The following is a 12280-nucleotide window of genomic DNA, read 5'->3' on the forward strand; positions in this document are numbered from 1 at the left end:
GGTAATCAGATTCAAAACACAGAGGATTCCCCTCTAGGCAAAACTTTAAAGTTACAAAAAACAGGGATAAACCTCCCTCTAAGTATAGGGAAAATTCACAAGCTAAACCAAAAGATACTCTAACGCATTTCCTTGCTATTATTTACCATTTCTGTAATTTTAGATGTATCATTCAGTAGGAGCTGGATTACTTGCTTGGTCTCTCTCTTTGTCTCCCGAGAGGACAACAACAAAAACCTTCCCCCACAGATTTGAAAGTATCTTCTCCCCTCATTGGTCCTTTTGGTCAGGTGCCAACCAGGTTATCTGAGCTTCTTAACCCTTTACAGGTAAAAAAGGGATTTTATGCTACCCATAGCTGTATGTTTATGACATGCCTCCCAAATCATAAATGGTGCTGGAGAGCCTGCTCCACACTGAATCAGAAAAGATGGCCACATCATCAAGGTAGGCAACTGCAGAGTCTCCCAATCATGCTAGGAGACTATCTACAAGTTTCTGGAAGGTGGCAGGTGCATTTCGCAGCCCGAAAGGGAGCACATTAAATTCATACAGCCCTACATGGGTGATAAAGGCTGACCTTTCCTTGGCGGATTCAACCAGAGGTACTTGCCAGTACCCCTTGGTTAAGGTAGAGATGAACTGGGCACACCCAAGTTTCTCCGATAATTCATCTGTGCGTGGCATTGGATAGTTGTCTGGGTGAGTTAGAGCATTTAGCTTATGGTAGTCCACGCAAAAGCGTATCTCCCCATCTGGTTTGGGGACTAGAACCACTGGAGACGCCCAGGCACTGTTAGAGGGGTGGATTACACTCATCTATAGCATGTTTTAGCTTGAGGAGACACCCGGTATGGTTGGGCTCTAATTGGACGAGCATTACCTGTGTCAATGGAGTGGTATGCCCGTTTGGTCCATCCTGGGGTGGCTGAGAACGTCGGCGTGAAGCTAGTGCACAGCTCCTTGATCTGCTGTTGCTGCATACGTCCAAGGGTCATGGAGAGGTTCACCTCTTCCACGCCACCGTCACTTTTTTCTTTGTAGTACACACCTTCAGACCACTCAGCGTCACCTCCTCCCTGGGCTGTAAACTGACAAACCTTTAATTCTCTGGAATAAAAGGGCTTTAGAGAATTAACATGGTACACCTTAGGCTTTAGGTTTGAGATGTGGAATGCTATGAGATAGTTAACAGCTCCCAGGCGCTCTTGGACTGTGAATGGCCCTTCCCACGACACTTCCATCTTATGGGCCTGGAGCATCTTCAAGACCATGACCTGGTCCCCTACTTTGAAGGAACACTCTCCAGCATGTTTATCATACCAGGCTTTTTGCTCTTCCTGAGCATCTTTTAGGTTTTCTCTAGCAAGAGCTAAAGAGGTTCAGAGGGTGTTCTGTAGGTTGGTTACAAAGTCCAGAATGTTAGTTCTTGGAGAAGGCATAAACCCCTCCCGTTGCTGTTTCACCAACTGTAGTGGCCCCTTAACTTCATGGCCATACACAAGTTCAAATGGTGAAAACCCTAAACTGGGATGTGGTACAGCTCTGTAGGCAAAGAGCAACTGCTGTAACACTAGGTCCCAATCATTGGAGTGCTCATTCACGAATTTACGTATCATGGCCCCCAAAGTTCCATTAAACTCTTCACCAGGCCATTTGTTTGATGGTGGTAAGGGGTGGCAACCAAGTGATTCATCCCATGAGCTTCCCAAAGGCTTTTCGTGGTCCCTGCCAGGAATTTAATTCCTGAATCCATAAGGATGTTGGAGGGCCAACCTACTCTGGCAAAAATGTGTGTTAATGCCCGGCACACACTTTTAGCCCTGGTGTTGTTTGAGCTACTGATTCTGGCCATCGGGTGGCAAAATCCATGAAAGTCAGTATGTACTGCTTTTCTCTGGGTGTCTTTTTTGGAAAAAGACCCAGAATATCCACAGCTACTTGCTGAAATGGAACCTCAATTACGGGGAGTGGCTGGAGAGGGGTTTTAACCCAGTCTTGGGGTTTTCCCACTCTTTGGCACACCTCACAAGATTGCACATAGGTAGAAATGTCCTTGCCCATTCCCTCCCAGTGGAGTGACCCCCCCAAATAGTCTTTGGTCCTGTTCACCCCAGCATGGCCACTAGGATGATCGTGGGCTAAGCTCAAAAGCTTTACTCGGTACTTAGTTGGAACTACCAACTGTCTTTGAGGATGCCAGTCCTCCTGGTGCCCACCAGAAAGAGTTTCCTTGTATAAAAGTCCTCTTTCTAGCACAAACTGGGATCGATTAGAAGAGCTGAGAGACGGTGGGTTGCTCCGTGCCACCGTCTAAGCTCCCTGGAGGCTTTCATCTGCTTCCTGCTTGGCCTGGAACCGTTCCCTTGATGCTGGAGACATGGACTCACTGGATTGTGGACTTGGGCTTGGTCCCTCTGGAAGTGATGTAGGTGATGGGGCTGTTTCTGTTTACCGTGAACCGCTCTCCGCTGGTGCACTATGTTGTGTTTCAGGCTCCAGTTGAGCCTCTTGCACAGGTTTAGCTGCTGCTGTTAGTGCGGGCTTGGGGGTGCCCTCTGGTGTTGGAGTTGCCGATGGATTTGCAAGCTCTAGATTCAGTGCTGGCAATGGTTCTGGTGCTGGTTGATCCACCAGTCCCGGTTCTGGGAGTGGCTCTGGCTGGGTCTCTGCGACTGGATTCACTACTGCTGTCGCAGACGTTGGCATGAGGTCTGGTTCCATCCCCTCAGTCTGAGTCTCTGGTAACACAGACTGAGCCCTTTTAGCAATCTCAGGAACAGAGCTAGGTGCGACAGCTTGTTTAGCCTGGCTGCGGGTGACGATTCCCACCCTCTTGGCTAGCTTCACATGGTTGGCCAAGTCTTCCCCCAGCAGCATGGGAATGGGATAATCATCATAGATTGCAAAAGTCCACATTCCTGACCAGCCCTTTTACTGGACAGGCAACTTGGCTATAGGCAAGTCAAAAGAGTTTGACTTGAAGAGTTGAATCATCACTTGGACCTCTGGGTTGATTAAGATAGGGTCCAGTAAGGATTGGTGGTCCACTTGTGCTCCAGTGTCCCTCCATGCTGTAATCTTCTTCTCGTCCACACTCACAGTTTCCCTTCGCTCTGAGGGTATCTGGGAGACATCTGGACCTGAGGACCTTTGGTGTGACCCCAGTACAATGAACTGTAATCTATTGGGGTTCTTGGGAAAGTTGGCCTTTACATGCCTCAGCTTGTTACATTTAAAACATCGCCCAGCTGACTGATCACTGGGGCGAGGTGGGTTGCTGGAGAATGGTATGGTGGGACGATAAGGTGTCTAGGGTTTTCCTTGGGGTGTAGTTGGGGCCTTGGGCTGGTATGGTGTGGTCTCGGGGTGTCCCTTCTGATATCCATCCAAACTGCGACCAGGGTTGTTCCTCTCTGTTACCTCCACCCATTTTGTTCCGATTTTTTCTGCCTCTCTGGCTGTCTGGGACTGCTCGTATTGATCAGCATAAGAAGCAAGACTTTCTGCTGAGTCCATTTTCTTATCCCATAACCACTGTTTTACATCATCATTGGTCATAGTCAGGAACTGCTCCTGTACAACCAAATCACACATTCCTTCAAAGCTAATTACAGCCCTTCCTTTGACCCATTTATCTAAGAGATCCTTCATCTGGTTTACATAAGACACATTACTTAGTCCAGCCCCTCTCTTAAGGGCTCTAAATTTTACTCTGTAAGTTTCAGGTGTAATTTGAAATAGTTTCAAAACCAAATTCTTAATTTTACCATAGTCAGAAGCATCCTCAATAGGCATCTTGTTGAATATGTCCAGAGCTCTGCCAGTCAATTTTGCTACCAGTGTGGTCATCTTGTGATTGTCAGGAATTGCATGGAGGGTGCACAGTCTCTCAAAGGTGAGGAAATATTCAGCAATATCACTGGATTCATCATACTGTGGACATAGTCGCTCCCATTTGTGGATTTTTGGGGAAGTGGAGCCAGCTGCTGAAGGGTTCCATCGTTTCCACTCCATCACCTCCAGTTCATGCTTCCTCTCTTTTTCCCTCTCCTTCTCAGCATGCTGCCTCTCTCTTTCCCTCTCCCTTTCCCTCTCCTCCCTAGCAGCCTTTCTCTGGCCACTTGTGCATCAATCTCCATCTGTCTGAGTTCTAGCTGTCTTTCATGTTCCTTCTTTCTTTCCTCAGCTTCAAATCTGGCTAATTCCAGTTTTTTCTGGACGTCACTTTCTGTCATCCTAGCTTTGCTGCGCTTATCTTAGCTTAACCCGGGAGCTAGAAAGGGGGGGAAAAACAGCTTGTGAATTCCCTTGCAGGACTTAACTACTCTGCCCTGAGGCAGAGAAAAAAAAACCTCCAGCTGCTCTCAGCTAATAGGAAAAAAAAAGTGTCCTTTTTTAAAAAACAACAACAACTCCCTCCTTTCCAAGCAGCCAAAAGAAAGAAAAAAAAATCCTTTTAATATCCTGAGGTTTGTGTTTCTGGTTCAAAATGATCCCACTGCTACCACCATGTCAGGGTTCCCTCCCCACTCTGAACTCTGGGGTACAGATGTGGAGACCCGCATGAAAGACACCCCGTAAGCTTATTTCTACCATCTTAGGTTAAAAAATTCCCCAAGGCACAAATCCTTCCTTGTCCTTGGATGGGTACTGCTGCCACCACCAAGTGAGTTAGACAAAGATTCAGGAAAAGGACCACTTGGAGTTCCTGTTTCCCTAAAACATCCCCCCAAGCCCCTTCACTCCCTTTCCTGGGGAGGCTTGAGAATAATATACCCACCAAATAGCTTAACAAGGTGAGCACAGACCAAATCCCTGGGTTTTTAGGACACTAAAACCAAGCAGATTCTTAAAAAAACCAGAACTTTATTATAAAGAAAAAAAGTAAAAGATGCACCTCTGTAAAATCAGGATGGAAGGTAATTTTACAGGGTAATCAGATTCAAAACACAGAGGATTCTCCTCTAGGCAAAACTTTAAAGTTACAAAAAACAGGGATAAACCTCCCTCTAAGTATAGGGAAAATTCACAAGCTAAACCAAAAGATACTCTAACGCATTTCCTTGCTATTACTTACCATTTCTGTAATTTTAGATGTATCATTCAGTAGAAGCTGGATTACTTGCTTGGTCTCTCTCTTTGTCTCCCGAGAGAACAACAACAAAAGTCCCAAACAAAAACCTTCCCCCACAGATTTGAAAGTATCTTCTCCCCTCATTGGTCCTTTTGGTCAGGTGCCAACCAGGTTATCTGAGCTTCTTAACCCTTTACAGGTAAAAAAGGGATTTTATGCTACCCGTAGCTGTATGTTTATGACACTGTTTCTGGCTTGGAGATGTGTCTTTGGACTCCCTGGAAGAAATGCTTTGCTAAGTTTTGAGTCCATGTGATACAGGCAATTGAACAAATGGGCATAGTTCTCGGAGCCACCTAGGCAGGAACCCTCCAGAACAACCGTTTGCTTTATTTTCTGTATGAATTCTGTGCTGGTGAAAATGAAGGATTGTTATTTCTATTCCAGTAGTGCCTGGAGGCCTCAACCAAGATCAGGGCTCCACTGTGCTAGGTGCTGTAGTACTATATAACTAGACATGGTCCCTTCACCAAAGAGCTCACAGTCTAATGAAGCAAGACAGGCAAAGGGTGGGTTGGGAAATTGAGGCACAGAGAGAGATTAAATGACTTGCCCACGGTAGTGACAGAGCTGGGAATAGAATCTAGGTCTCATTAGTCTTAGGGTGATCTATCCACTGAACCACATTGCCTCTAACGTTATGCTTATAGCCAGTACGACTAATAGTTTGACTAGAGCCAGCAGACATATTGCATGCTCGTAGTGCAGGTCACCTTCAGCCAACTCCACAAGTACACTTTAGCCCTGATCCCTACGTGTTCCTATGCTTCTCTCCCTGAATCCTGCAGGTCTTCTCCTTATGTCCCCCAAAGTCTTTTCTACCTAAACTGCTGACAAAATGGCATAGTTTATGTCTGTCCTGAGAGAGTCACTGTACTGTAGCTGGTATTCAAGTCCTGGTGCCCTCCCAGCAGCGCTGGTCAGTCTGCATCTGCAGCACCTCCTTTTATCCGAATGCTGGACCACCTCTGCAAAGGTACCTCTTGTTTTTCTGCAGCACCTTCACCTGTTCCAGTCCTGGCCCCTCTCACCATTCTCCCAATGCACCTCAACCCTGACCTATCTGATGCCCATAACTTGAATTGTGAGACTCCGAACACACAGTAAGCTCTGCCAATGCACCTTAGTGTGGTTATTCCAGTCACAGGGGAGACGTGGGAGGGGGTGGTACTGTATTACTGTCACTTGCCAGGGAGGAGGAAATGCTTGTACAATGACCATGTTAGGAGCCAGTGAAAGATGGAGTGTAGATAGGATTCCAAAAGTCCAGTGCATCTCAGAGTTACAACAGGCAACTTCATGTGTAGTTAAAGCAACTAAAAGTCAGGGGATTTTTGGACCTTCAAAAGGAGCAAAGTGGACCCCAGGAGACAGAAAACCCTACCCAGGAGGGCACTTTCAGCATGATGTGCTGAGAGTTGTCCCCAGAACTCTAAATGGCCCAGCGTGTCTTCTGGAATAAATGTGGATACCGGGTATGTCAAGGTTCCTCCCCCACTCTGAACTCTAGGGTACAGATGTGGGGACCTGCATGAAAAAAACCCCCTAAGCTTATCTTTACCAGCTTAGGTCAAAACTTCCCCAAGGTACAAAATATTACACCCGTTATCCTTGGAATGGCCGCTACCACCACCAAACTAATACTGGTTACTGGGGAAGAGCTGTTTGGACGCGTCTTTCCCCCCAAAATACTTCCCCAAAACCTTGCACCCCACTTCCTGGACAAGGTTTGGTAAAAAGCCTCACCAATTTGCCTAGGTGACTACAGACCCAGACCCTTGGATCTTAAGAACAATGAACAATCCTCCCAACACTTGCACCCCCCCCTCTCCTGGGAAATGTTGGATAAAAAGCCTCACCAATTTGCATAGGTGACCACAGACCCAAACCCTTGGATCTGAGAACAATGAAAAAGCATTCAGTTTTTTAAAAGAAGACTTTTAATAAAAAATAGCAGTAAATAGAAATAAAGAAATTCCCCCTGTAAAATCAGGATGGTAGATATCTTACAGGATAATTAGATTCAAAACATAGAGAACCCCTCTAGGCAAAACCTTAAGTTACAAAAAAAGTACACAGACAGAAATAGTTATTCTATTCAGCACAATTCTTCTCTCAGCCAATTAAAGAAATCATAATCTAACACATACCTAGCTAGATTACTTACTAAAAGTTCTAAGACTCCATTCCTGTTCTGTCCCTGGCAAGAGCAGCACACAGACCCCTTGTTCCTCTCCCTCCTCCCAGCTTTTGAAAGTATCTTGTCTCCTCATTGGTCATTTTGGTCAGGTGCCAGCGAGGTTACCTTTAGCTTCTTAACCCTTTACAGGTGAGAGGAGCTTTCCCCTGGCCAGGAGGGATTTCAAAGGGGTTTACCCTTCCCTTTATATTTATGACAGGGTATAAAGAGCACCCTCAGAATGGTTGCTCTCCCGAGTGTGGGGCATCCTAGCAAACTGGGCTGATCTCCTTCATGGGGCAGTTCCCACCTTTGTTTGGGTTTTCTGAGAGGCACCTGTCGAAAGCTCAGTTCAGTTTGGCAGGAGAATGCCTTTTCTCTCTCCTGGCAAGCACTGCGCCTGCCCCTCATGCTCTCTTTGGAGCAAAGAGGTTGCCGAGCTCTGGGAGGCTGAGTGGGTGGGTAATGAGTTTGAGTCTGCATCGCTGGTATCAGACTTCTGAGGGGACGATAATCCCTGGGGGGGAAATTCTTGAGAATACAAGTAGGTCATTTGTTTGTGCTTCTCGCACTTCCTTTACTTTTTCTTGTCTTCCCCTCCCCCTCCCCCACTGGCTGTTGCTTGGCTGCTCAAAATGCTCTGAAGCAGTTTCACAGTGTTACTTTAAAGCTTGCTGTTGAGATAAAAATTATGGTCCAGGCCCTCCAATGCAGCGCAGTCACTTTGTACCACACTGCTGGCATAAACTGCCCCGACAGCTGGTGGAACAGGCCCAGGCAGGGTCACCCCAGCGCAAGGGTGATCCTCCAGTGGTGCAGAGATGACACAGGATTTTATGCATCACTTCCTGCTGCTGTGGTCGGAGGGGAAAGAGGTGTGGCCAGAGGAAATGGGCATGGCTAGGACACCCCGTTTCTAAGCCAATCCTTTGTTATGTTTTTGCTCTCTTGATGCTATTTACAAACAGCTGATTAAAGCCGATTGCAAATGGCTCCAATATGTTGAAGGTGGGGAGCTAGGTTGGTCAGAGGTAGTAACAGGATGAGGACAGTGCACAGATGGTCATTTAAGCCACCTTTGGACACAAACCTCTGATGTGGACTCCACAGATCATCTGCTTCCCATATTGAGGTCCACATATATACCATGTAAAGTTCCCTTACCTGCCTGACTAATAACACAATAATATTTTTGATCATTACAGTGGAAAGAATTTTGAAAATCTTTGCCCCACTGAAGCCATTTGTCTATTCTTTGGACTTTACTCATCTCTGACAGTGAAACTAGACAGCTCAGTTTCATCTTGTAGGTTGCAAGCCAGCGCTAGGCTAAGTTTAAAGGGAGTATAAAAACCTACTAAATCTGAATGATAGCCTTTTACATTGACTTTGCACAGGTGTAAATGACTGCACAAGCTCCAATGCAGTGGAGAATCAGGCACTGTGAGGTGTCTGTATGATATGAGGATTGATTGCATATATTTCAAAATTAATGATTTGGGGATCCATAGGTAGCCTGGTACTTGTGGATTTTATCAGCATCACTTCCTTTTAGTGTGGATGGAGCCGAACAGTTGAATTCTTGCTTGCCACTGATAATGCACCTCTTAGAATAGGCGACATAACACAATATATTCATCTAGTGTGTTATACCTACTTGGTTTCATGTAAGCTCCTCCGCACTGTGCACATGCCTACCCGAAGAGAAGAATGGGCAAAATGCCCAATGCCAGCTACTTCAGGGCTGTCAGGGTGCAGTTTGAGAGCCAGGACCTCCAGGACTCAAGGATTCAGGCACTGAAGCTGCAAATCTTTTGTCCTTTGTAAAGAGTGGGACAACACTGGCTCAGTAGCTGGTTCCATTTGTTCTAGGTTAACAGATGTCATGCTTGCTTAACAAGTTTTAAACATGGGCTAAAACTAATTGAGGCTAATTTAGTTTAAACACAATTTGGTTGGCCAGGCTGGACAGGACCAAACTGTGTTTCACTGATGTTTAGAAACTGTATTCTGGTTTAGATAGCTATCAGGAGCCCATCACCATAGCATTTAGGTGCCAGTGTCCCCATGTTCACTCAGTCCCCTGCCCAGAAGACATTGTGCAAGTTGGTGTGCACCAGGAAAAGAAGAAAAAAGAACAGTCTCATTGTACAGTGAGTGAGTGTTGAAATAAAAGGTTTGCTTAGACTTCGTAAGTCAGTTATGACCTGTCAGGTGAATAAGTGATCAATCAGAATGGTACCCAGGCGTAATATTGATATGTTAGAGACTGAACCTCAGTAAATCTGTCCCTTGGAGATGCAGTTATCAGCATTCCTAAGAGCTATGTGCCTGCATTAAGGAAGGAGCACGGGTCCTTAGTGTTTAGCTACCAACTAAATGTATCTTTTTTAAAATAATGAACGAAGTGGTTATTTAGATGTTGAAGGTATTAATTATGTCCATTGCTAAGTAAAACTCAGGGGCTGAAGACTGAAACCAGCAGTTAAGCTCACTATAACTGCTGTAGGCATATGGATGGCAAGATCAAGGGCAGGAAATACACCTATCTCTGAGACTCCTACTACAGAACAGTGCAGTAATTAACAATACAGGATACCTGTGCCATAGCTGGCTGAGACTATTCTTTCTCTGTATAACAGCTGTTAATTATATGCCACCTGGCTAAGATTTATGTTACAGTTCAACATGTCAGCTGATCTGGTAGTTCAGTTAAAGGGCCAGGTGTCCTTATATGATTCAAGAGCTTCTTGGTGCTGCAAGCTCACCACTGTGGTGCGTCCCTTCCTTCCAGTGCAGAGTGTGGCACAGCCATAGCTGCTGCCTTCTCAGGCAGTTAGGATCTGATTCTGGGAAGAGTTGAGTGCCAGGTGAGGAGGAGACCCCCAGCCTCTCTCAGAGGGCGTCCGCTGAAACTAATAGGAGTTAAAGTTGCTCAATGCTTTTTTTCCTTCTCTTAACAAAACTAATTTTTTTGGGAGGGTGGTAAATTTCCTGAGTGGCCAACTAAATAAAAATGACTTCAGCTGCAGGCAGGAAGTGGCCTTCACACCACTTCCTCTTGGGAGTTACTGTGCAGAGTGAGCTGCTATGTAGTAGGAGCACTGGCAGAACGGGGTTTTTTCTACCTTCCAGCCAACTGGGAGCAGCCTTTGCAGTGGGATTTAGCCTCCAAGATGCTGTGGGGTGCCTGGAAACTTAGCCTCTCAAGAGAAGTGAGCAAGGTACATTATGTCTCAGTGTGCTGGTGGGTTTTCTGAATGAGAAGATGTTCAGTTTGATACTCTCCCTGAGACGTGACACAGCCTGATACCAAGATGATCAGATTAAAGTAATTGAGCAAACAGTGTAGTTCTCTGGTAGACCTTGGACTTCTTCTCTTTTGCCCCTTATGTCCATGTGTCCAGAGGGCCCCTGGGTGACTATTGTTAATGTTTTTGTAAAGTTAGTTCAGTGTTTGTAAATGGTGTTGGTTTGACAGTCCGGAAGATTCATGTGCTCCGTTTATACAAAAGAAAGCAAAGCACCAGCAATGACTGAGTCTGTTTTCCCTATAGCAGTCTGTCGCAAGGCTGCCCTGGAGAGACCTGCCTTTAGGGGCAGGAGGGGGAACTCAGAACTCCAGTCAACTATGGAGACTGGCTTCTCTGCTGAGGATAACAGTGAGAGCCAAATAGTGTTAACTGTGGCGATGGTTTGATTATAGAAATATGGGGGTGTCAGTCATTGGGACTGAAACATATACAAGAAAACCAGAGAGAGGGAGTCAAATGTGCTTTGGGATAGGGAGAGGGGCTGACAAGACAAGACACTCTCTCAACAGCCTCACTCAGAAAGCAAACAGGATTCTAATTTTCAAATTCCCCTTTTCTAAAAGGAATCCAACGCTGACTAAGAAATGCTATTAGTACAGAAAGCTCTCTGGGACAGGGACAGTCACTTTATGCCTGCACAGTGTTTAGCACAATGGGGCTCCCAAACTGGTTGAGATGTCCAGATGTACTGCAGTATAAATGCTGTAGTAATAATAAGGAGCTTTATGCTTTGCTCTGGAGTATCTGGCACTAGACACAAGCGGAAAGGATAGAAGACACAAGGGAATATTGTTCATTCCTGTGTTTGTTAGGTTTTAGCACACTTTTATTTTGAAAAAGTTTTCTTTTTGGTTGATCTATAATGTTTGTATCCTATCCATCCATTTTAGGAAACAATGGCAATAGCTGTGTTTTTGTGAGCCTCTGCTGGGTGATGGGGCTAAGACTTAAGATCCCAGTTACACTACAGAAGTCTGAGCTAGAAAATCACTTTTTAAAACTAGCTAGTCTTGAGAGTGGTTTCCAAAAGCTGTTTGAATCAAATTATGCCACATCTATTCAGGTAGCAATGCCAGATTACTGGAAACCATTTTAAAATTGATATTTAAGAACAATTTCCTAGCATAGTCAATTTTGTAGGGTAGAAGGGACTGCGTGAATGATACAATCCTACCTCAGCCATTTTATCTTTTATCTGCACACGGCAGCTGTTGCGCTGTGGACAGAAGGAAGGGTTGCAATAGTCCAGCACAGAAACACTTACCTGAGAAGCTGTAACAAACTTCCTTTCAATAAAGCTGAAACAGTGGCTTGTACCAGGAGAAATTACTGTCTCCTTAACCTCCCTGAGCAGGTCTATTGTCTGTACAGTACTCTTCTCAACCGTGACTTGCCTGAACACCTTTTGAATTGGACTTTTCTGGCTGTCCAATAGTTTATCCAATCAAGGGAAAATGTTCTCCAGTCACAGTGAGATACCCAGTCATCTTCCCACCAGCCTCTGCCTCACTTCCTGTGTTTTCTTCCTGCATCCTACAGAGCAGAGTGGTGCTGGTCTGCCAAGGAGGAGCCTCAATCGGTAGCTGCCCAGTGGTCCAGTTTGGAATTATACTTCCCATGTTAGCTGTGCAATTGAACAAAATACTCAGA

The 12280-nt window shown here is 45.5% G+C and overlaps 2 protein-coding genes across 12 annotated transcripts in view; both read left to right on the forward strand.

Moving 5' to 3' along the window:
- Nucleotides 1–12280, forward strand: part of TMEM229B (transmembrane protein 229B) — an 80031-nt gene that overhangs the window by 31013 nt on the left and 36738 nt on the right. The window contains exon 1 of one of the 10 annotated variants that reach the window (XM_048852293.2): nt 10392–10540. The exons of the other annotated variants lie outside the window; for them this stretch is intronic. Coding sequence (XP_048708250.1) covers nt 10493–10540 — 48 coding nt within the window. The 5' untranslated portion in view covers nt 10392–10492. Of the gene's footprint in view, nt 1–10391; nt 10541–12280 lie in introns of those variants that run through there. 10 annotated transcript variants of the gene reach the window in all.
- RAD51B (RAD51 paralog B) overlaps nt 1–12280 on the forward strand; it is a 788206-nt gene that overhangs the window by 30102 nt on the left and 745824 nt on the right. The window lies entirely within an intron of this gene.

This window comes from Caretta caretta, chromosome 6, assembly GCF_965140235.1.
Source record: "Caretta caretta isolate rCarCar2 chromosome 6, rCarCar1.hap1, whole genome shotgun sequence".
NCBI classification, from domain to species: Eukaryota; Metazoa; Chordata; order Testudines; family Cheloniidae; genus Caretta; species Caretta caretta.